The 24,834-nt window shown below is 46.2% G+C and overlaps 1 protein-coding gene across 1 annotated transcript in view; it reads left to right on the top strand.

The window, feature by feature from the left end:
- Positions 1–24,834, top strand: part of LOC147662118 (intercellular adhesion molecule 1-like) — a 352,803-nt gene that overhangs the window by 112,917 nt on the left and 215,052 nt on the right. The window contains exon 2 of the mRNA XM_086951098.1: positions 22,151–22,279. Coding sequence (XP_086807224.1) covers positions 22,151–22,279 — 129 coding nt within the window. The remainder of the gene's footprint in view (positions 1–22,150; positions 22,280–24,834) is intronic.

Below are 24,834 nucleotides of genomic sequence, written 5' to 3'. Positions count from 1 at the left end.
AAATGCAACCAGTGCAGTATTCGTGTTGTACTTTGAATACCAGAACGACATTTAAAACTCCGTAAATTGTTCCGCTTGTTCGCCATATAAACATACTTGTGATCACTTAATGGTTCAGAGATCAACCAGCTTGCTGTTTGCGTGCTGCTTAGCAGCCCAGAGGACTGAAATCACCGCCTGTTGCCTGGTGCCCTGTGCTGCGGGGGAAAGACGCTGCAACTTGCCGGACCCGCTCTGCGGGTCCCGCTGCGCCAGCAGCCATCGAGGGAGAGGAGGAGAGGACCAACTGACCCCTCCCGCACCGGCAGGGCTGCGAGCAGCCTAGCAGGGACTCCGTTGACCAGGAGTCCCTGCGCGGAACACCTGTGGCCGCTCTCCCTGCCGGACACGCCCCCTGCCCTGCCATAAACCTACATAACTGGGCGGGGCTGCCGCTGCGCGGGAGCACGCGGGAGCACGCGGGAGCGACCGGGGCGAAGACCGGGCAAAGACCGGGCAAAGACCGGGCAAAGAGCGGGCCGTTTTAGGCCGTTAGAGGCTGTTAGAGACTGGACTGGGCCACCCCATTTGATTCTTCATCTTCACTCCCTTTGCACTCTCTTCATTTTGCACCCACTATGGCAACCCGCGAGTTTAGAGACAGAGCGGCTAAATCTAAATTGAAAAATGGTACCTTGGTCGATTTTATCACCAGGACCCACACTGCCATCGACAATGAAATAACCAAGATGCAACACAGGGTCTCATTAGAACTCGAAGCTGCTAGAAGACTGTCAGTCGAGCTAACTGCCGCCAAAAAATCCTCCCTAGGTCCTATTGCATGGGCGAAACCACCAGAGCGCCCGCCCGGCACTGCCACCACCCTGATTGTCACAAATGCTGATATCCACTTAGCACAAGCAGATAGTATACCTTCTCCACAGGGGGGATCTCCACAAAATTCCACTCCCCCCCTAAAATCTCATCTGGGTGCAATTGTGGAACAAAAGAAGGGAACTGAGGAGGGTTTACCCCCAAAGCCGAAACTACCCACGCTTCACTACAAAAAGGTGGCAGCTCACCCAAATCACAAAACGGCCCACATAACAAAAGGAAGCGTAACCTCACCTCGGCATACTCAAGGAAAAAGGCCAAAATAGCCAAGGCGCAGCTACCAACAAAGGCACCTCCCCTTGCTTCGCTGCCAGCAACTAAGTCTTTTCCCCTGGAAACGTGCCTAGAAAATACTCCCTCGCACACAGTAGTCATCCAAGAAAACAATGACCTCACCATAGAAAGTGACACTGTAGGAACCCCGCTCTGTACTATTAAAGGGAAGGACGTTGAGTTTCTCACTGTTGTTTGGGAAACACTTAAAAAACTACTTTCCCCACTAGAAAAGAGATTCACACACATAGAAACACAGCTACTGGAAATAGAAAAAAGCATATTAAATTTGGCAACTATCACCATGCAGAACCCTAAATCAATATGCTCACATGGACCCCCGCCTCCAGCAGCACCTTTTGTCCCTACGACTCAAGTTGCTGCGAACTCGCGGGCGCCTTCCAAGGTCAAGTCCCTGGGAACCACCAATGCACCTCTGCCTCGCTTCCCTGCTATAACCTCTTCTTCTGCTAGTCTCACCACTACCCCCAAGGTCAAACCAACTCCTAAACCCCGAACCAAGGTAAAAACCCATAATCCTCCAAGTAGGGCAACGTCGAATACTATGCAATCGGGGGTTGTATCTCTTCCGCCACCCCCCTTAGCCACACCTGGCCAAAGAGTACTCGCCTCGACTGACCAGCCCAATCCGAGGCAAAATGGCCAGAATACAAACCTTCTAACATCGCAGAGAGCCAGCACCAGCTTCATACGATCAAGGGGATTTGTAGATCTTCCCCCTGAGGTTAGCTCCTATGTTGTGGTGCTGACCGGGGTAACTGAATTGACGTACAACCAGCAGGAAAACTTTGTTTCCTTAAAGAATAAGGTGATCCACTGGTTGGACGCCAATAAACCAATACCCAACCACCTAAGGAGTAAAATCCTTATGGTACGGAGGGTACCTTGGGTAGGCACCACACAAAAGTCCACCAGCGGCGACTGTGTGATTGTCTCCTTCGAGGATCCAAACACTGCTCACGCCATTTATTCATGGATCAACCATAGTACAACCACATCAATAATAGCAAGACCACTTACTTTTTTCTATCCATCACGTCTCCCTCCAACTCAGGGGGGGAATTGGAGTAGGATCCCGGAGAGGAACCACACATGGGGAGGACAAAGCAACTTTTGGGCAGATACACTTGGAGGATGGAACGGGGTCCCGATGTCCAATAGATATGGGTGTCTTGAGGAAGTGGACTGACTTCTACACTCGACCACCATCGTACCTCCTTCACCCACCCCAAACAGCGCCCACTCACAGTCAATGGGCGACGTACTAACCCGCAGTGTATCAAACACACACACGGGCGATCAAACTTTTCCACCAACATAAGCCCACACAATGACTAACGATTTTAGAGCAGGGGTAGGTAGGCAAGACACATGCTCACCCAAGCGTGTAACTACTGATTCCCACCTGAGGTTGGAACATAATCCCCCCATGCCATATAGCCCCAAATTAAATAGTGCCCCATTGGACGCCCCCCCACCCAACCAATGTGGTAAACCCTTAGCACATGATTGCTCCAAGATATCAGATACCAGTAACACACCAGAGGCCCCGGGTATAATTTCCATTCTATCATGGAATGTGGCAGGGCTATCCAATAAAGTAGATACGCCCGACTGGGCCGATCTAGTAGAGGGCTATGACATATGTCTCCTACAAGAGACATGGGCTAGAGAACAATTCACTCGCCAGGGCTTCGCTATCTTTGATATTGTAGCAAAATGGGGAGGAAAGGGCCGACCCTCAGGAGGACTCTCGACCTGGGTTGGGTCCCACTTGGGCTGTAGGGCCACACATCTGGAAACCAATTCTTGTGACTTCCAGTGTGTCTCCCTTGAATGGCCTTGCGGAGGGAAGCTCACATTGATTAACATATATTCAAGACCAGTGGGGGTTGCAGCAACTTCTGGTCTAGTGGAAGACCTAGCACAGTTCCTCGACACACACAATTTTTCCTCCCCTTTAATTATAGGTGGAGACTTTAATCAGCAATATGAACCACTTCCTGACTACCTGGAGGGCATATCTAGTGAGGAGGATGACTTATGGGACATTCCCACCCTGATAGATCCAACAACCAGGGCATGGTCCCCACTTGCCACCCAAATAATGTCCCTCACTCTTAGCCACTCGCTGAGGGCGTGCAATGGTCGGATCGAGGGTGATATCCCGCCAAAAAATACCTTTAACAGGCCGGGCTACGAGTCACGGATTGATTACATAATGGTTCCAACCAGGGATTGGAGGAGGGTGAAAGACTTCAAAGTTATCCCCAGACTTGATAGTGATCACAACTTGCTCTCACTAAAATTCGAGATCCTTGGCCGGCCAATAAATAAGGTAGACATTAATTCAGCATCACAGTCTGACCTTGTGTTATCCAGCAACAGGCGCAGAATCAAATGGGCCAAATTGCTGGAAAACCATAGCAACATTGAGAGACTCTATGCACTAGTCGCCCCCACCCTGGAAAAAGTGGAGCGTTGTATGAACCACTCAGCCAGCGAATCCGAAATCAATACCACAGGTAGTTTGGGTATCCAGGCACAATTGTCTGATCTTGGTAACATCCACTCTGAGCTATGCACCAATCTTGCAGAGGTACTGAATCCAGTGGCCAGGCCTCACAAGTCCAAACAGAGAAGAGCGACCTGGTTCAATGCCTCTTGTAGGGAAGCAAAAACCTCTCTATTGAAATCACTCAAAGCACGAGACACTTTAAACATAATCAGGGAGAGACGATTAGCCTACAAATCAGCCCTCCGTACTGCAAAAATAGACTGGGACGAGGGGAATTGGACAAAAATAACAGCTGCCCTCGCTTGTCGAGACTCACGGACTTTTTGGCAGATTGTTAGGCACGGCTCGGCCGAACCACTTGCAGCAGTCGAGGCCAACATAGCACCATCTGTCTGGGAGGAACATTTCAAAAATCTATACCAACCACATAGCAGTGATCAGGGGACGAGTGAACCTGCAGGAGCGTCCCTCTCCACCAAAAATAGTGCAATTGCCATGGATGGTTTCAGCACAGAGGAAGTCATCTTGGCAATCTCGTCCTTGCCTGCAGGCAAGGCGCCGGGCCTAGACAGGCTCCCAGGCGATCTTTACAAGCACGAACCTAAAGTCTGGGCTCCCTATCTCGGGGTGCTATTTATTCCATTCTGAAAGGTCTGCCAATCCCTTCCACCTGGCCAGGGGCTGAAATAGTGCCAATTTTTAAAAAGGGGTCTCCCCTCCTCCCGGCAAATTATAGGCCAATAAGCCTAATTGATGTATCCCAGAAATTATTTTCCAAGCTATTGTTAAATCGCTTACATGAGTGGATCAGGGACTTCAACATCCTTAGCCCCTTTCAAGCAGGCTTCAGGGAGAAGGTCTCCACTGTGGACCAGGTCTTTCGTCTCGTCCTCATATACTGGAAAACGGTGCAGTTGGAGGCTGGCAGCCTCTACACTGTATTCGTGGACCTGAGGGCAGCGTTCGACCTGGTCCCGAGGAATAAGCTGTGGGAGGTCCTTGCCAAATTGGGGGTCCCCGAAGGTCTTTTGAATATGATAATCCGCCTCCACAGCACTAACTTTGCCCAGGTCAGATGTGGCAGGATGGGTGCATTGTCCGAGAGGTTCCCCGTTGGCAGGGGGGTAAGGCAGGGTTGTGTGCTTGCACCAACCCTGTTCTGCCTCTATGTCAACGGGGTAATCACCCACTTAGCGGGTGTACCTAACTCTGACGCCCCAAAACTGGCCGCTGAGAGGGTGCCAGCCATCATGTTTGCCGACGACACACTGCTACTATCAAAGTCGGCAAAAGGCATTCAGCGCATCCTCGACGGCTTTGTGGACTTCTGTGAGGCCCATGGATTAGAAATCAACGCCATCAAAACGAAATTCATGGTCCTCAACCCCCCACAGAAATTCCACTTTAGTCCAAGTATTGCACACACCAGGCTTGAAAGAGTAAAAACCTTTGAATACTTGGGAATTGTGCTAAATGACAAATTTACCTGGAGCTCACACCTGGAGAAGGCAGCACTTAAATTGACCCAGCATTCGGGAAGCATAATGAAATTCTTGGCAAGCAATACATCCTCAATCAGGCCCATTGGCCCTCCATTACAGATATACAAATCTCAGGCCAAGGGGGCCGTCATCTATGGATCTGAACTCTGGGGCCATGAAAAAACATCAATGCTGCTGAAGGTGGAAAATAAATTCATTCGCAACCTTGTTGGGTTACCACTGAGCACTCCCCTTGTCCCCCTCAGGATGGACTTAGGCCTATGCCCGCTTGATGAGGATCTGGCTCTACGCCCACTGGCCTTCTGGCGTAGACTATGGACAACTCCAGAATTGGCCAGCTACAGGGAAGGACTCCGGGAGGTTCTTGCTATCCCAGGTGCTGGAAAAATAAAATGGCTCAATTCCATCAAACTAGAATTGGAGGCCTTGGGTCTCTCAACAATGTGGTCTGACCCTCTGAACACGTGCCATATCCTTTCTAAAAAGGAACTAGCCAAGTCATACCGTGAAAGCAAACTTTTCTTGCTACTTAATCATCAACATCTCGGGACTCTGACAGCTTCCTTTTTGTCCCACAAGGTTAACTACAACATGGAACAAACTCTGGATAAAATGTATCCCTCCGTACTGAGAAAATTATACCTTCAGTGGAGACATGGGTCTCTCCCCATTAGAACTCTCACATCTAAATGGAGTGATGATCCAAGCAGCACCTGTCCAGCGTGCAGAATTTCGGATGAAACTGAGCTCCACATCCTTTTTTTCTGCCCAGCTTATCGAGAGATCCGAAGGTACTGGATTGTTCCCCTATGTAGGAATCTGGGATTCGAGAGGTGTCTGGCCGCCTTTAGAGTCTTAAAAACTGATCTGTCGGACCATATTGTGTTTGCTATGGCCAAGTACTTGGGCGCTCTCTGGTCTATCAGAAGGAAATGTCTTAAAACACAGACTTGAGTGCAGACTTGTTTTTAGCATACAAGGATTTCTTTCTAGAGATGTTTTTATGAATTTTATAACTTGCTGTATAAGTCATTTAAATGAAATGTTTTTTACAACCGTCTTTTATGGTAAAATTTTACCGAAATAAAGATATTTTGAATTGAATTGATTACATTTTGCAATTTAAATAAAGTACTGGATTTAACAAAGTTGTAGGAGATGGTGGGAAGTCATACAATACCGGTTTAAATACCTTTTCCCTTATTGTCTTGACCTATCTCTCTCGGGATAGTCGATAGATAAAAACATACAATTGATAAATATATAAATAAATAAAGCTTTCCAATAAAACCTTATTCTAAAATCATCTATAGAATCAAATCAAATAGTATGTTAAAAAATATATATGTTTATCTCCTGTACATATTGAGCTCGATAATCCGTACTAATATTGTATTAAATGCCTTGCAGTAAACTTCATAGTTGGAAACGGAATGGTTACTGGTCTCTATGTAAACAATATTTGACTGGCATGATATAATAGGTGCAAATAGACATGAAAGTGCTAGTGCCTCCCTCTCTTAAGTATAGTAAACTATCTGTGATTTAGTTATAACTAAAAAATGGTGATTTAAAAAATAGAGTAAAATCCTTTACCCTAGACTTTTGTTGACCTTTAGGCTTTCTTGCTGCTTTTATTTAAGAACTTAGAAAAATAGCTCTATATTGATTTGTATATGGGCTTCTCTTTCACAAATTATAGTAATCATTAGAGACATGTATATAAATTTTCAGTTGTATAGAGGCCCCTAGGGCTTTTGGAGTCAAATTCTAGGATGTAGCGTGTTTCTAGCTTACGTAAGGTTCTCTCACTGACACTTCCTCTTCTGTTAATAAATGGTACGTTGTCAATTAGGTAATATCTCAAATTTTTGGGATCTGGCTTATGGTACTCTTCGAAGTGGCGGGCTACTGGGTACATAGGATCATGATTGACTATTGCTCTGATATGTTGCAAAATCCTCTTATGCCCCTGCAGCTTGGTACTTCCCATGTACCGAAGCCCACAGGGGCATTCGAGGACATATACAACAAATTTTGTTTTACTTGTCAAAGCTTTTGTAATCTTCTGTTCTTGCTGGCTAAAGGCTGTTCTGTATGATGTGGTATTGACGCCGTGTTGGCAGGCCTTACAGGATTTGCACTTATAAAATTATTTCCTTTGAGTTAGCCAATTGCCCTTCTGTCTGTCTACTGGATTGTTTTGCACCAGTTTGTCTTTCATATTTGGTACTCTCCTGTTAGTAATGGAGAGCTTCATTGGTACTATATATATATATATATATATATATATATATATATATATATATATATATATATATATATATATATATATATATATATATATATATATATATATATATATATATATATATATATATATATATACTAGCAGCCCGCCCCAGCATTACCTGGGGCAGAAGGGGGCTGGGGGCAGCATTTCAGGCTTGCTTGCACTCATGGCTCCCGCCCGTCCCTCCGCCCGTCCCTCTGTGCGCACCCGCGGCTTTTGGCTGCTTCACTTGTATTGTATTGTATTGTATGGCACATTTATAGAGCGCAACTGTCACCCCACGGGTATCCTGGCGCTGTGATCCTCAATGGCCTGAGCACGATATTATAGTGGCAGCTGTAATTACAATGTCCTTGGGAAAAGATGAGTTTTTAGTCCCTTTTTAAAAGAGGATAAGTCACCCATGCTTCTAAGAGACAATGGCAGCGCGTTCCACAGTCTTGATGCCGTATAGCTGAAAGAACGACCACCCATTCGCATCCTCAGGATCTTAGGAACTACCACCAGGAAGGCTGAGGCAGAACGAAGGGATCTAGTAGGGGTGTACCAGGAGAACAGCTCCTGCAGGGAGATCGGCCTCTGACCATGTAGGGCCCGAAAGACCAAGCAAAGGGCTTTAAAGTCGACACGTTGGTAGAATGGCAGCCAATGAAGAACCGTAAGTGCTGCCAAAGTAGAATCAGAGCGCCAACGAGAGAGTGCCAGCTTGGCGGCAGAATTCTGCACCCGCAGCAGTTTGCCCAACCAGGTTATGGGTGCCCCCAGAAGTAGTGCGTTGCAGTAGTCAAGTCTGCTTAAGATGATACTACGCACTACTTCTGGTCTGGCATGGGCCGGGAGCAGGGGAAGAATCTTCCACAAGGTGCGGAGCAACAACATACAGGTGGACACAGTTTTATTCACAAAGCCATCCAGTTGTAGATTGGGTTCGAGCATCACCCCTAGATTCCGAACGGAGTCTGCCGCCGCTACCGTACCCTGAAAAGAGGGGGGGCAGAAATCCTGTGGTAAAGGCCGGGAGATACGGTTCATCGAACAGTGCAACACCTCAGTCTTAGAGCTGTTGAACTGTAAGGAGTTGTTGCTCAACCATACCACCGTGGTGATCATACAATGGTGGAAGGTCTCCTGTGACACTGCATTCTTACCTTCAAAGGAGAAGATAAGCTGGGTGTCGTCGGCGTAGTTGGTGACCGCAATGCCGAAAGATTTAATTAACTTGACCAAGGGGCGGAGGTAAAGATTGAATAGGATGGGACTGATGACCGATCACTTAGGCACGCCCTGTTCTACCCTTTTGATGTTGGATTTAAAGGGTGGCAAGGCGACCACCTGGTGTCTGTCATCAAGGTAGGAGATCAACTAGTCCAGGGCCAAGCCCGACACCCCAGCCTCCTCCAGCCTCCTGACCAAGATGGCATGGCTGACCGCGTCGAACGCTGCCGACATGTCGAGGCTGCTCGACCTTGGTCGGCACGCGAACGAAGGTCGTCCAAAACGGTCACCAGTGCCGACTCTGTCCCATGGGCTGGTCTGAAGCCAAACTGCGCCACGTCCAGGCAAGCATTGGTCTCTAGGAAGTTGGACAGATGTTTTGTGGCCAGTTTCTCCAAGATTTTAATCGGGAAGGGGAGCAATGAGATGGGCTTATAATTTGCTGGACACATAGGGTCCAGCGTTTCCTTCTTCAGGAGCGGGGAAACCACTGCAAGCTTGCAGCTATCCGGGACCCGGGCGGAGGCCAGGGACTGGCAACAGATCGCATGGAGAGGAGGAAAGAGCTCGTCACGGAACAATTTCCAAAATTTGCGCGGGAGTGGATCAAGGGGAGAGCCTGAGGATACTCCGTCCGCCCAGAAATCCACCAAAGAAGGAAGGGGGAAACTATCAAGCCGGGCTTTCCCGGCCTCCACCTCAAAGAAAAAGGCATGGCAACAAGAGATGGCAGCTGGAGATTGGAATCTGACGGAGTACTCAGCTTGCTCAAGATGGTAGCGATCTTGTCCTCGAAGGCCTTTGCCAACGAGTCACACAGCGATTGAGAAGCTGGGATAGCATTTGCGGCGTAGGCCGGGCGTGACAAATCTTTAACGATTTTAAACAAGGCCTGAGATTTATTTGAGGCAGATAGTAATGTCTCCTCTAAGAACCTAGCTTTGGCGCATTTGATCTGCGCTTTAAAGGCCGCCAGCTCTTGTTTGTAGAGAAGTTTATCAGAGTCAAGGTATTGCTTCCTACCTCACCCGCCGGCGTTGCCCGGGGCAGAAGGGGGCTGGGGGCAGCATTTTGGCTTCTGTGCACTCATGGCTCCCGCCCGTCCCTCGGTGCGCACCCGCGGCTCTTGGCTGCATCCCTTACCTCAGCCGCCGCTCCTCCCAGCGCTGCTGATTTTACTGCTCCACTGCTCCTCCGCTTCTCGCTGCTCCTCACCGCTTGACCGCCACTCGCCGCTTCTCCCCGCGCTCATGTCCTCCGCTCTTCCTGTTGCTCCTGAACGCCGCTCCTCCCCGCGCTCCCGATGTCATCACGCAGACGTCGCGGCCGGCGCTACTTGCAAGGCACTACTTTATTTTTATTTCTAAATTTTTTAAACAACGTTTATTTTTTATTTTTATATAGCCTATGTCCTTCTGCTTGCCCTGAGGTTTTCAAATATGTCTTGGGTGTTTGGATTGGTGGTGTACTTTTCGAGTTTACTTGGCTCAAAAGACACAGTTCTCTCTTTATAATAGTAGTATAGATATATATTGCTTATTACACCTGATGAGGCGTTGAAGCACTAATTGATTTTGGATGACATTGCATGCCAATGTGAGGCCATGTATTTATGTATAAGTTAACAAAAGTAACATGTTTCATAAAAATAAAAAAAACATATTTACATTCTCTCTGTAGCTGTGCTCAAAGAGTAAGCAAGTCAACTTTTTGGCACTACATTTTTCATGATCATGCCTTCTTTACCACTGAATAAAACGTACAGTGCTGCTGTGCTGTTTTTAGGTTTTGACTAGCGATGCAGGCGTACGAAGTACGCATGCGCTAGGAAAAATCTTATGCTCTGTGTGTGGAGTCGGGTAACAGCCCCCTCCTCCCATTGGCTAGCTCCATAAATGGAGGCTAGCCATTGGGGGAGGGCCCTGCCCGTCAATCTCGGACCAGATTCGGGGGCGTTCCTGAGAATTTTTGGCTTTTGGCTACGTCACGCTACGTCAGCCGAAAGCCGATTCTCGGGAACGCCCCCGAATCTGGTAAGGCACTAGTGGCACCCCGAGCGCTCTGCCGCCTCCTACTACGGTGTAAACGCTGCCTCCCTGATTGCCGCCGCTGCCCGGGGCCGAGAATAACTTGAGGACCTCCGGGGCCGCGGAGAGCAAGAACGAAGGAGCTGCCCTCCCATTGGCTAAGGCGGTCGAGCCCCCTCAGTGCCGCCGCGCTAGGATTTGTTCTCGAGCCTCCGCGTCATGAGCAAGAACGAAGGAGCTGCCCTGCCATTGGCTGAGGCGGTCGAGCCCCCTCAGTGCCGCCGCGCTAGGATTGGTTCTTGAGCCGCCGCGTCATCGCTGGAGCCGCCCTGCGATTGGCCGCAGCTTCGTTCTGTGTTCTTGATTTTATCAATAACTAAAATGGCCCCAACACAGTTTTTTTTCTGAGGTGCAAATGAGCGCGCCCGAGCTACAAGCGGTCGGTAGTCTGTGCTGTCTGGCCGGGTGAGTAGTATCTGTCCTGGAAGGGGAAGTAGTATCTGCCCCGGGTGAGTAGTATCTGTCCAGGGTTCACGCTACTGGGTGGAGGGCCTCTACAAGGGGCGGATAATGTCCTGATTGTGAAGCCAGCTGTCGCCTGGCTGTTCACGGCCCATAATCCAGAACGCGCCCCGGAGAGGGTGTCGGAGAGATTTGCGCCCCCTCTTTTCCTCAGTTAAAGGGATCCGCCCGGAACCAGGGGTGGCTGTTGTGCCTTTTCTTATCATGGGGTAGAGACTTGAAAGGTTCCAATACAAAGCTTTTAAACGACTTCCCCCTCCCCAGTATTGTTTTTTTTAAAAAAGGGTTCTTTGGATCGACTCCAGGTGCAGACGGGATAAAATCCGCTACAGGGTTGTGCGAGCAAGGGACGTGAAGGACTAATTCTGACTCCCCTTTCAGGTTGAGCAATAGCCCTAGAGGAGGAGGAGGAGGAGGAGGAGGGTGGGTGAGTGACATGTGCAGCGTTCACTGGGAATTTACCACCTCTTCTCCCTAAGCATGCCGGTGGAAGAATACAGATTTGGGTGCCATTCCGTCGGAGCGGCTTGCATAAACTCGCATTCATTTAGGGTTGAATGTAGTATTCGATGAAATCCTCAAAGTACGCGTGTACACTCACCGCAACAGAAAGGACGTGTCTCAAAGTAGATCTCTATTTTTCGAGGAGACCCTGGTGACATATGGCAAACACCGTGACGTGCAATGTAAGGTTTCGCACAGTTAGAGGGTTGGGATGCGGCAGTCAAGGTGTCACATTTGAGTGATTGGAGACTTGGGTTCATTTAATCGAAGTGCCTGAATGCTTGTTTGATTTCAGATCCGACAATCCAGGTTAATTTTTGCGTTGTCTTTCCTCTGGCTAGTAGTAAGCGCTGTCGATGGGGTGTAAGATTGGCGTTATCCATAGTTCTTTACAGAGGTGGAATGCAACGTTATGACCTGGACAGAGTGTGAACATGCGAACGACGATGGGCACTACATTCTGTTTTGTCAGGCCTACACAGATCTTGCCAGTTCCGTCAAGTTTGCAATGTCCGCTTGTAACCGGGTTGGACTTCAAAGACCCGTCGCCACATGGGTGCTGCCAGTTAAGCCTTGTACCACCTATTCACGGAATGAGTCTGTGTGGGGCTCGGACCGCTGGTGAGTGTCTGTTCTGGGTTCTAATCTCGGCTTCTCGACATTTTGTTAATGCGCGCATTGCACCCTCGGTCCCGAATTGAAAGTGTGGAGAAACCGGTGTCATTTTTGTATTAGAACTCTGCATATTTACTCGTCAATATTTTTGGCAGGTAGTGTGAATTGGCCTTCGTAAAATGATGGGTGGCGATGCTTCACAATCTCCGGTGATACCTTTCGCTTCTCGATGCTGCCCCCTTAATGGGTTTCGGATTAATATACCCGTCCCTATTGTTCCACAACCCCCTTCTGTGCCCACGGAATTGGGATCCTTGGTAAAATCACCTTGAATCGCCGAGATAAAAAAAAATGTCGGTCACCTGGCAACCTCCCCCTATGCTTATTGGCTGATATGGTCTCCACCCTCTAGCAGATGGATTTGTCTATTTTTATGCACGGCAAGTATTCATGAGGAACCATTGCACTTCACTGACCCTCTCTCCATAGAGGGATATGAGCCTCGAGGTCTGCCCCCCCCCCCCCCCCCCCGCCCCCTCCTCTTAGAGGCTCCTCCAGGGCTTCTTAAAACATTGCCTGCGTGGGAAGCGCTAACCTTCCCGGGTACAGAGGGGATCCTGCCGCTCGGGAGATCTGATGCAGCTCCTTTATCCGTCCTGTTTCAGAAGTTAAATTAGCGGGTGCACAACCCTTTAACATTAGGTTATTTGCCCACGTGGCTTGCCTGTTGAAACCTTTTTTAGTATAACCCCTTAAAATGAAACAAGTGCCTGTCCAGCTAAATGTGCAAGCCTTTTATTTAGCAAAGCAATGTGAAGTGAGGAACAACCTGCCCGAGCACGCTGTAACATATGCTATACAATGGAAGTTCATGTCCGTTTAACCCGATCGGCTTGTGTACCGGACTCCCAAATATTTCCCAAGTGTCTTTGCCTTTATTATTGGTATATGCACACACCAACGTGCCATAAGGACTCCGGTGGGGGGAGGGGGTTTACAATATGGCAGTTAACAATATGGCAGTTAATTACTTACATAATGTATTGGGATTTAAGATATCCGGAAAAGGTTTCATGCCAGTTTAATCCACGAATGACTGCAAACATCCACGAGGCCTTCCCCCCCCCCCCCCCCCCCCCACCCCCTACCCCTACCCGAAGGCTCTAATTAACCTTTTTAGTTTGGCAGAGGATAGATATGCATGTGCAAGTAGGGGCCAGACCCACTCAGCAATTGTTACCTGCATCCTATGCTTTACTAGGACTGGCTCTGGCCACACGTGTTCGATTTTACTACAAGTGACTCAAGTTTACCTATGTTTGTGTGCAAGTCTCCTCCTAAAATAGGAGCTAATCTGTTGGCTGAAGCCTGAATATACATTCATGTCTTGCCATTTACATTTAGTCTTTATTAGTTTCTAGTAACCATCGACTGAAAGGATGCCGTTGGTGTGTAGACTTGAACATGATGAGGCCTTTCACCAGACACCTGCTCGGTGTGGGAAGTTCTAATCTCTTCAGTCGGCGTTGATAGTCCATTTCTCACACATCTACTTTATTGCCGTATGATATTTCTGGACAGAAGCCATTCAGAGAGGTTTGCGCTCTGCCATTAAAACTGCTTTGATGATCATTATTCTGGGAGCCCATCACCATGGGTTTTGGTTTTGAGATTGTTTAACAGCATGGTTAATGGAGCTTGAGACCCGACCTCCCAGACCTGCAGGGCAATTTGAAATGACTGGTGGCTCTCGCACTGACCGGTCTGGGTGAAACTTTAATTATCCTAGTGTAATTACATCATTTTGGCAATTTCACATAACTGAATTAGTGAAATGACAGCGATTATGCCACCAGGTGTCATTTCAGGGAGATGTGTAAATAAACAATGTAGCTTTTGGGTAATTTTTTTAAATACGAGCTGCATTTCAGGTAGAATTTTTAAGTCCACTGCTTGGATACTTTTTTTGTGCAAAGCTACAATACAGAATGCAAGTAGCAATTCCTTTAACCTCTTGCATGCTGATGACGGCCCACATCCGTCATGCACTACGGTGCTCATGTGCTGATGGCTGGGGGCCGTCATAAACCCGTCCACTCGCGATTTTCCCGCACAGGCGCAGAATCGTGGCAACATGCAAGGGGTTAACGTCAGTGGTCAACAAACATTTCAGGGAGTTTTTTTAGGTCGAGCTGGCGTAAGCAGCGTGAAGCGCTGCCGTCTCCAGCGAGCTCTATTGTTAGCGACTTGCTCTGGGAGTGGGACAGGGGATGGGCACGCCCGCAGAGCCCTCAGCGATTTCAGCAGGTGTACGCGCACGTACAGCCACGCGCCATGCGCATCTCCTGTCCCACTTCTAAGGCAAGTCAGCCTCCTGCAATCTCTCAGCCTCTTGCAAACTCTCCCTCTCGCACACACACACAACCCCCCCCCGCCATGGTACAACTAAGTCAGCCTCCTGCAATCAAGAGCACACACACACACACCCCCCTACAACCAAGCCCCACTCACCAGGCTACAGGCTCAGTCACGCTCAGGACTCCCCTGGTGTCATCTCCGCCGCATCACCTGGCACACGCGGGGCTTCCCTCACTCATGGGAGCCCCGCGTCACCACTGCTGCTCTCTGCCAGGAACTCCGTGGGCGCGGGCCTCATGCAGAAGGCGGAAACACCGCCCCACGACCGGCTTCACGCTCCCAAACTTCCGGTTTTCGGGCCAGCGGCGGTAGTACATTTTTGTTTTTGTCACTTTTGTTATCCATCCAGATTGTGCCAGATAGACTCTCAATTGCTCACTTGCAACACATGACTGAGGTAAGATACCCGGTCACTTTACTGCTATAATTTTATGAGTTTATCGCATTGCGGAGGATCATTTTAAGTCATTTTCATGATAGGGGGACTGGAGCAGTCCGATAGACCTGGAAGCCTCCTGCTTAGGCTTACGTCAGTTCTCGTAGTCACGAGGTATGTGACATTTAATGACTGAGTAAACAACTAGTAAATTAGTGCATGCAAGGGTGGCGCGGGCAGCATGCCCAGCCAAAATATCACCATGATTCTTCTTCACGTACTTCATGCGGCGCATTTGTGCGTCACACACCGCCGCACGGGTTAATACACTTACATAACGTGCATGGTTACAAGAATTTAGACTGTTACACACTTCATGGCTGCAGCTGTGTTGAACTCATTTTTCCCCCCTGAGGAATGGTGTTATCCGAAATGCACTGTGGTCATGGGGTCATTACGAAAGTGTGATTCACTCGACATTGACTAATTGTACTAAACGTACTCCTCCGCATTACTCTTGCCACTGTCATAACCGCCGCCAATACACCCTTCCTGAAAACCATTCTTCGGACTTTAATTTGTTGTTCATTGCGCTCTCACTGCCGGGAGGAGGAGTGGGATCTTGGGTGGTAAATAAAAAAAATATTGCACCAATTTATCCGGAAGCATTGTTTGGAGGGTACGTGTAAAAATACTGTAAAACGTAAGATTAAAGTCGGATGCGGTTTCCGATAGTAATGACTCATTGTAGCAAGCCGACTAGCAATCGTGATGGGCGTGTGAGGCCATTGAAAAGGAGCGCTGCATTTACTTCCGCCTTAGTAACGCGTTGGACGGTGACGTCTTCTTAAAGCCCCAGCCATGTACTGGTGTCCATCCCCGTTGTATTGAAAAACGTGTTGCTATGGTATACACCTGTTACAACGCATTTGTTACAACGCACTACCGTTACAACGCGACTTTTACAACGCATACCATTACAACGCATTGCGCTGGGGGGCGCTCTAGGATAGGGAATAAGTATAATTTACTATCCAACACCTTCCCTAGGGTCCACGGGGACTGGAGTTAGAATAGTAAATTATACTTACCACTATCCAGCACCCCAAAGCGCTATGCGTTGTAATGGTATGCGTTGTAATGGTCGCGTTGTAACGGTAGGTAGTTGTAATAGTATGCGTTGTAACATGGTACATCCGTTGCTATAGCTCGTCAAGTTTACTGTGTATGAAGTGGCATGTTTTCGATGTGTTATGTCTTAAATCACTTTTAGATGCTCGAACTCCGTCCAGATCGTGGGTTCTGGTAGCAAGGTGAATGTAATGCATTTTGGTCCAGTAGCCCCAGCACCATTTTGGTCACTTTGTATCACATCTTAATGCCAAACAATACCAGGCGCACACACGGAGCATGCGTAATAACACATTATAATATTACACATGACGTGTCATTTTGACAAAATTACTCATTTTAAGTACCTTATACTTGGGGGGGCTTTGTGTGGCTGTGTGTGTGGGGGGCTTTGTGTGGCTGTGTGTGGGGGGGCTGTGTGTGGCTGTGTGTGTGGGGGGCTCTGTGTGGCTGTGTGTGTGGGGGGCTCTGTGTGGGTGTGTGTGTGGGGGGGCTCTGTGTGTGTTTGGGGAGGCTCTCTGTGGGTGTTTGTGTGTGTCATTTGCGAGATAAAGCTAGTGGCATTGTAATGCCATTTATTTATGTTAAAAAAAAACATAAATAAAAATAATGTCAAGAGCAATGCCAATAGCTCTAACTTTAACAAAGGCAAAACCATTGCATTGTAAATGCTTGTTTAATGGTGCATCCAGTTCCTTTTGAACTCCAGGGTCTGAACACAGCACTTGCATTCCTTAACACGCATTGGCTAAACCAATAGGTCTTGCATATGTGTTTTTTTGCCATATTATACAGCAGTGTTGTACACCAGCACAGCTGCTGAGCCGCATAGTTGAAAGTAAAGTAAAAAAAGTACTATGACCCGGTTGTTGTGATTTGCAGTTTTATGGTATTTTGCGTTAACTTTAGATTTTTACATGCATGCTGTTAAGTTACCTGCTCAGCCTCGCGCATTCTTGTGCAGGCTGCAAGCTAGAATTGTTGTTCCTTCTGACCACTGTTCGTTTGGTCATTTCCTCCTCGGATGGTGCAGTTCACTCTCCACTGCTGGGAACATTATTTATGAATAAAGTTGCTTTTCAGCTTCCTGCAACATGAAGTGCCTTCTTCATTTTGGCAAAGAGGAACCCAGTTTCCCCTAGCTGTTTTCATCACTACAGAAAGCGATTTTTTGTGGAAAAAATAAAAAAAGAAGAGGATTTCACATTCATTTTAAAAACTGATACAACTTTGCTACTCTTTAAGTGACTTGAACCTCCCGGCGCTTGCGCACCGTACATGCCACCATTTGTACTTAAGTTTCTATCTCCTGTGTTCATGCTGATATTGCTTCGTATCCCCACAACAGCGGCTCCCAATTCACAGCCTTCAATCATTCTGCAACCATCAGGTATCATTTTCTTTTTAATTTTTGGCTCGTTTTTTGTCATTATTCAGCAATGCTGTACTCCACAGCCACCTTTATTGCAGAATCTTGTGGACCAACCCGTGAAGTGGAGCAAATAGTTGGCTTTATTCAACAACTTTATGGTGGCTGCTGTTGATGCCAATTCTTTTACATCTTCCAGAGAAGAGGGTCTATTACTCGATTTTATTGGTTCTGAGGCACAAGAAATCTTTAAACACTTACCAGAGTTGCAACCTCTTCACGGTGTTGAAGTTTAAGATGAGTTCATAGAAGCTCTGGCTAGGCTTAAATTACATTTCACTGTTGAACTCAATATTGTTATGGAATGGTTTATTTGCTATTCTAGGCTTCAATGGTCCTCTGAACCATTCGAAAATTATGTAGCAGCATTATGTATTTCAGTGGTTACATGTGACTTTGGTAACATCACAGAACAGTACATTCTTGGCCAGGTTATCATGCATTTCTGTAAGAAGAAAATTCAACAACTTCTCAGACACAAAAATCCATCTCTTGCGGAGGTTGTTGAAGTTGCCAAAGGGATTATTAGAACTTTTAAAGTGTTAAATGTGGAAAAGAAGGCCAATTCGAAAGGCGACTATTTGATATACCACCAGACATAAGTCATCTAAAGTTAAAAACACACTCTTACCAACAAAGGAAAGTGTTACAGATGCGGATCAGGACCTCATCTTAATAAAATGGGGTATCCACGTATTTCCAAGGATTGGTTCAAATGTGGGAAAGGAGGACATCCTGCCAATATGTGCATGTCTCAATGAAACATCAATACTATTCAGGAGTGTAGGAAAGAGAAGCAAAGTGAAGTGGATGAGAAAGAAAGTTTAATGTCTTTAGGAAAAGGCCATGAGAAACTCTTATCTATTATTGATCCGGATCCTTGTGAACCACCCAATTGCGAAGTTACGGTTGATGGAATCAAAAACATGATGTTAATTGACTCTGGTTCACCATTTCAATTACTTTCTTATGTGTTTTTTAAGAAATAATGGAAAGATATAATCTTAGAAATTAATGCTATCAAGGCTTATTGCTATGGGAAAGCTACTATTAATATCCTTGGTTATTTTGTGGCGCCTGTTTCACTTTCTTCTTGCACTATTTTAGGCAAGATTTACATTGCTAAAATGGTCAACATGTCCTTGGTTGGCAACCTACAACCTGTTTTGGATCCTGCTGCTGATTTTCCTGTTCATTGTATGACCATACAATAAGGTATTGAGGGAATTATTTTGCAGTATAAAAATGTGTTTCACAAAGAATTGGGTGTTGTTGAGAGATTTTCTCATACAGTTGAACCCAAAGCTGATGCATCTCCTGTTAAGCATAAACTGAGGGATGTGCCTTTAAGTGCCAGGAAGGATCTTACTTTGCTTTTGAAACAGCTGAAGGAAGAAGGTGCTATGAAAGCGGTTGACACTTCTGAATAGGATTCCCACATAAATTCGGTTAAGGAAAGGTCTGGTGCTTTCAAATTGTGTGCATATTTACAATCCTTAAATAAACAAATTGCAGTACATTGTCATTCCCTTCCAAAAATACATGAATTGTTAGCACAACTAGAAGGAGCAAGGTTTTTTATGTCACTTGATTTAAAATATGTATATCATCAACTAGAATTGGAAGAAAATTGTGGAGATCTCACAAGATTTATCATGCTTGAAGGGGATTTTAGATAGCATCAGCTACGTCGTATGTTTTCCTTGTTTGAGAGTACTGAGGCTGTTCTGGCATTTCAGGACAACATATTAATATATAACTGATGCTGTTGATTTACATAATCATAGGCCTTCCAAAATATTACATTTTACATGACAAGAGAATGATGTTACAAATGGAAAAGTGTATGTTTCTTACTCAAGAGGTTGAGTACCTTGGACATGCCATTTCTGGAAAGGGTATTGTTTCAAAATAAACTTTGCTTCGGGCTATGGAATCATTGCATACCCCAGCTGATAAAGACCATTTGAGATCGTATCTTTAGTTGTGTGAGTTTTATTCCAGATTTGTCAATGGATTTTCCCAAATAGCTTTACTTCTTAGGCAACTTCTCAAAGAATGCAACAAATTCACTTAGTTACAGGAACATCCATCAGATTTTGAAACCCTTAAACATTATATTGTCAATGCTGATCCATTGTTTCATTTGAATCATAAGATGCACTGCGTATTATATGTTGATGCCAGTGCTTAAGGGCTAAGAGCCATGTTGAATCAGAAGGTCCACATGGTGAAAAAAACGGTGGCTTTCGCCTCAAGACAGCTTTCCTTTGCTGAATCTAGATATTCGACTATTGAAAGTGAGGCGACTGCCTGTGCTAGGGTGGTTGAGCATTTTAAGACATATCTGAATTAAAGGCTTTCATTATCAAGCCTTATCATAAAGAGTTGTTTACGTTACCTAACAGCAACAACACGGTCAAAGCCTCTGTTCGCTTGGTAATGATTTTGTCTAAAAAGTATGAGGTTTTTTTTGTTGCAATTATATTCCAGGATCTTGTAATGCTGTAGCTGGTTCTTTATTGAGACGTCCTGTTGGTGATGTCAAGGTCAAGTCTGAATTAATTGAAGAATGTGTAGTGAATTACGTCTTGACTTTGTGTGCGGATGAGTTTTCTATTGAGAGTTGGCTGGAGGGTTGCAAAGCTGATGATGATTTGCGCATGGTCCTAGATTTCCCCAGAAAGGGTTGGCCTCGGGAAAAGTTACTTTTTCTTGGTATTTTTGAAAGTTAGAGATGTTCTGTCTGTTTCTGTTGGCATTATTTGCAAGAGGACTGCATTATTCCTTCCAAGAATATTCACAAAACTACTGTTAAGTTGAGTCTTTCAGGACATTTAGGTGAGATTCTCACTAAGATGCGAGTTAGAAAAATATTTTGGTGGCCATATATGAATGCGTAAATAGTGGGATTTGTTGAACAATGTCCTATGCCTATGAATTCTGACAAGTATGTTAATATCAATAAGGTTAAATATGGTCATATGGGATTTCCCGAAACGCATTGGGAGAAATTGGCCTTGGACTTATTGGGTCCCTAGGATGATTTTTCTCAATGTAGATCTATGCTTTTGTTCTCATTTATTTCTCATTGTGGGTACTGACAGCAGTGCCTCCTTTTTCCCTGAGCCGCAGCCAGGTGAGGTGAGGTATTCTCCTGATGCATTTCGGATGCCGTCAGCATTACGGGATTTGCAGAAGAAGGGTTGTACATTCCTGATTACAGGTGATTTGTTGTATCTGTTCCAACCGTTTTGTGCGTACTTGTATTTATCACAATTCGTTACATTATTATTTTTGGCACATTTGCAGTAGCAATATAGTAGGGGTCCTGAAGAAGGCATTGGAAGAAAAGTTTTCCTTATATGCTGAAACATGTTGACCTTTTTTCAAATAGCAGACAGTTATTTGGTATAGACTGTCCTTTGCACTGTTTTTAGTTTGGGCTGTGAGAGATATTGATAAAGGTTGGTTCTCTCATAGGTCAATTTTAATTCACGTATCACCATATCATAGTGCACTGCATTTTTTCCCCACACATTTTTTTCCCACATAATTCAATCGCTCACATCTGGTAGTTCAGTTAGGAGTTTAGTTTCTCACTGACAACTCTTAAAAAAACATCCTCGGGCTCCCCTTTCCCTCTGAAAGGGTTGTAGCGCTTAGTGCCACTAGCGTGACACCAAGAGGAGACCCAGATGATGAAGCATGTCACCATTGGTGAGTGTTGGGAATCCGTCTTCTTGAATAGGACTTTCTATTTTAGCGGCCTTAGTCAAGGAAGTTGGCGCATATGTATTTTTTGTTCTATACTTCTTAGTGTTCAAACTGCTAATTTCAGACCCTTGGATATCTTTGTTGTATAAGTGTTATGTATTGGGGTAACTTATCCATGTTAGGTCTTTAAAAATTGCCTCAGACCCTATCTAAATCTGAGTGTTTTTCCATACCGTAACTGCTCCAATTCTGTTACGGGGTTTTTTCCTTTTGCAACATTGGAAGGGAGGGCACTTTGCACTGATCTCAATCCTGCTTAGATAAATAAAGATTTGCCCATTATTGAACTTTAAGAAATTATGACAAGGCTTAGGACAATGTGTCAAAAACTGTAATGGAAATGTGAACGATTTCAAGACAAGCAAAGTTATGTTAACTGTGGGTCTTTGTTAAGATCAAATTACTTTTTCTTGTTAATAAAGGAGAGCCACCATTTTGAAGAGTATATAAGGTTATTAGAGTAGGGAACTCTTCTGCAAAGCTCACCAATAACACTTGATGGAGTCGGAATAGACTGCCTAAAGTTGATTAATGTTTGCTTAATACAGAAGCCTTTTCAGATATGTCAGACGTTAGAGAGAGTGTTCAAAATGACCTTGACTTTTCTAAATTTGATTTATGTTCAGATTCTTGCTGACAATGTCCTTCTTTTGCAGCTGGCGTTACATTGTCTGCTTCTGAGAGTTCAATGGGTGATACTGAGAATTCAATGGGTAATGCATCACGTGGCAACATTTTGTCTACTAAATCTCTTGATGCTGCACCATCTGATATGGAGTTCAAAGGTAATTCTGCTTGCTGCATTGTGAAGTGCCTTCTTCAATGGTCAACGACCTTTCAGCTATGCCAATGCTTGTTTCTTTCTGTTTAGGCACTCCATGAGAGTCCATGTGCTTTCCAGCCGTATCCCTTGTGTGCTTTCCTCCCTCCGTCCATACTGCTCTCTCCCTCGTCTACGTGCTTCTCTCCCCTCACCCACACTGATGTTGCTCTCTTTCATGCTTCTTTCCGGCACTCCACATTGCTCTTTCTCCTGTGTTCTCCCCCATCCATCGTGTTGCTTCTCCCCTTCTGCTGTGTTTCTTCTTCCCTGCCTGCCATTTTGCTTCACTCATCCACCCCACCCCTCCTGAACCCACTCATCATTTACATTTTATTTTTAACCCCTTCAGCGCTGCGCAAATTTTCGCGCTGTGCTGAAGGTTCTAATGAGCCTATTGGCTCATGACGGAACGGTTCCGTCATGAGCACACCTCGACCGACGCTCATGACGAAACCGTTCCGTCATGAGCATGGAAGGGGTTAAAGTTCTTTGGAACTACGTTTTAAAAGTGTGCTTTCATGCTATTTTTTTAATTTACTTATCCATCTTGGATCTGTAAAAATAAAAGTGACATTTTGTTGGGATGTGCATGTGTGTTGAACGTGCCACGTTGTGTCTTTTTTTTAGCAATGCTGCAGAGTAGCCACAATGCTATACAGCATGGCAAAAGACATTGGCAAAGAAAAGCAAGATAGTACAAATGTCTTAAGATTTTCCTGGTTGAACAACAACCGCGACACCAAGGTGGGAGCAATTCTGCTGGTGCTGCTAGGGTGACTGATGAGACCATGTCCCTAAAACTGCAATTAGAAAATCAGTGATCCGTGGAGGCAACAGGCTTATATTTCCCTCAGTTTTAATACCTGTCACATTGGCCACAAAGAGGGAGTTGCTGGTGTTCACCAAGAACACAGAAGGACTTGGAGTCCCCCCATTGCTCATCATTGATTGACTTGCCTCTCACACTCTTTTGCCTGCTTCCTATTCGTATATTGTCATTCTTGTGATTTCCCCTCCAATGCCTTTTTGGCAGCTCTTTTGATTGGCTGGCTTCTATGATCTTGTTATGCGCTTTTCAAGCACTACTGCTTTCCCTTTGGTTACGTACTCTACAAGATTGCATGTCCAGCTATCTCATTTTTAGGTCTCGCCTACGCAGCACGCAAGCGCTGCTTAGGAGGGGACCTTTAGCAATCGCTCAGGACTTTTGCTTAAATGAGTGTATGTTTTGCATTGGTTTCAATTGCCACTCAGGCACGTTTGGCATTTCCCTTGCGGCAGCGAGCGGCGGCGCCATCTGTTACCAAGGTAAACGCTGCGCGTCGCTGAACTCGCCTGCCGCAGTCAGGGACACGCCTTCTAGATTGCCAATATACCTGCCCCAGTCCCTGCTCTCGGCCGCACTCCCCCACCCCTCCCACTTGTTTATTTCGCGCCGTCACGGCCACGTCTTCCACATTGCCAATCTGTAATATGCCTATCAACCTCCGCACACTTTGTCTGACGTCACATGGTGTGCCAAGCGTCACAAGCTCGATAAGCATCCAGCTGCTCCATTCTGCTCAGGCAATGGATGGAATGCCAACTTTGTCTTTGGCAACTTTTTCAGCCTTTTTCATACATTGGCGACATGGAACTTCAGGTAGATGAGTCCAAGCAGGGAGAATGCTTTTAGCATGATGCCCTCACAGTGACTCAGAAAGAACTGTCTCTTGGCTGGGCTTCCCCTGTAGAAGTCGCTGCTAGTGATGTCACATTATTATGGGCAGTATCAGAGCACAGTTCCCATCACAGGGAGCTCAGCTGCACAGGCCCATCTGCACTGTTTCCTCCCACAGCCCCAAGAGATCTCCAGGAGGGATTCTCTGGAGCATGGCATACGTCTACCGGGTGATGCGTCCACTGTCCTTTTAACTGGGCGCTCTGGACTGGAGTACTCGGGTGTCACCACCGTGTCGTTAGTAACTCGAAGAAGCGAACCGTTCGCATCACTGTGGAAGAAATTCCTCCTCAAACCTCTAGATGGCGATCTTCTCATGAGGTGTTATGCAATGCTTTCGGGAGGTTTCCTCCATTGCCTTAAGAACTTGGCTTGATACGTGCAGTGAAAACTCAGCACGGATGGGGCACAAGCTGCCCAAATGTGACGTCCTGCTGTGTGGTTAGCTGAGGCTCTTCATAGCAAGCACAAGTTTTCCTCAATGTTAGTAACGACCCCACCTGCCCATCACCTCAGTGCAAACAGCCATGTGAGTTTTGTTTGCGAGTCCACCCTTCTCTCTAGTATCAGGTTCAGGTGGCTCTAGACCGTCGATAGCCTCATTCAAGACTGAGGAACGTGACATCTACACCAGGACGAGGCAGCAGGTGTGTCAGCCGCACACCCACAGGACACCCACAGGCTGGGACGCGGCGCCATGAAAGGGACGTGAGGTAGAGCAGAGTGAAGAGGAAGCTGCAGATGACCCCTACACCTGTTATTAGTCACAGTTCTTTTGCTTGTGTTTATGTTTTCTG

Source organism: Lissotriton vulgaris, unplaced genomic scaffold (genome assembly GCF_964263255.1).
Source record: "Lissotriton vulgaris unplaced genomic scaffold, aLisVul1.2 SCAFFOLD_261, whole genome shotgun sequence".
In the NCBI taxonomy this organism is placed as follows: Eukaryota; Metazoa; Chordata; class Amphibia; order Caudata; family Salamandridae; genus Lissotriton; species Lissotriton vulgaris.
Note: the sequence above shows the minus strand (reverse complement) of the source record. Positions and strands in the feature narration are given on the sequence as shown.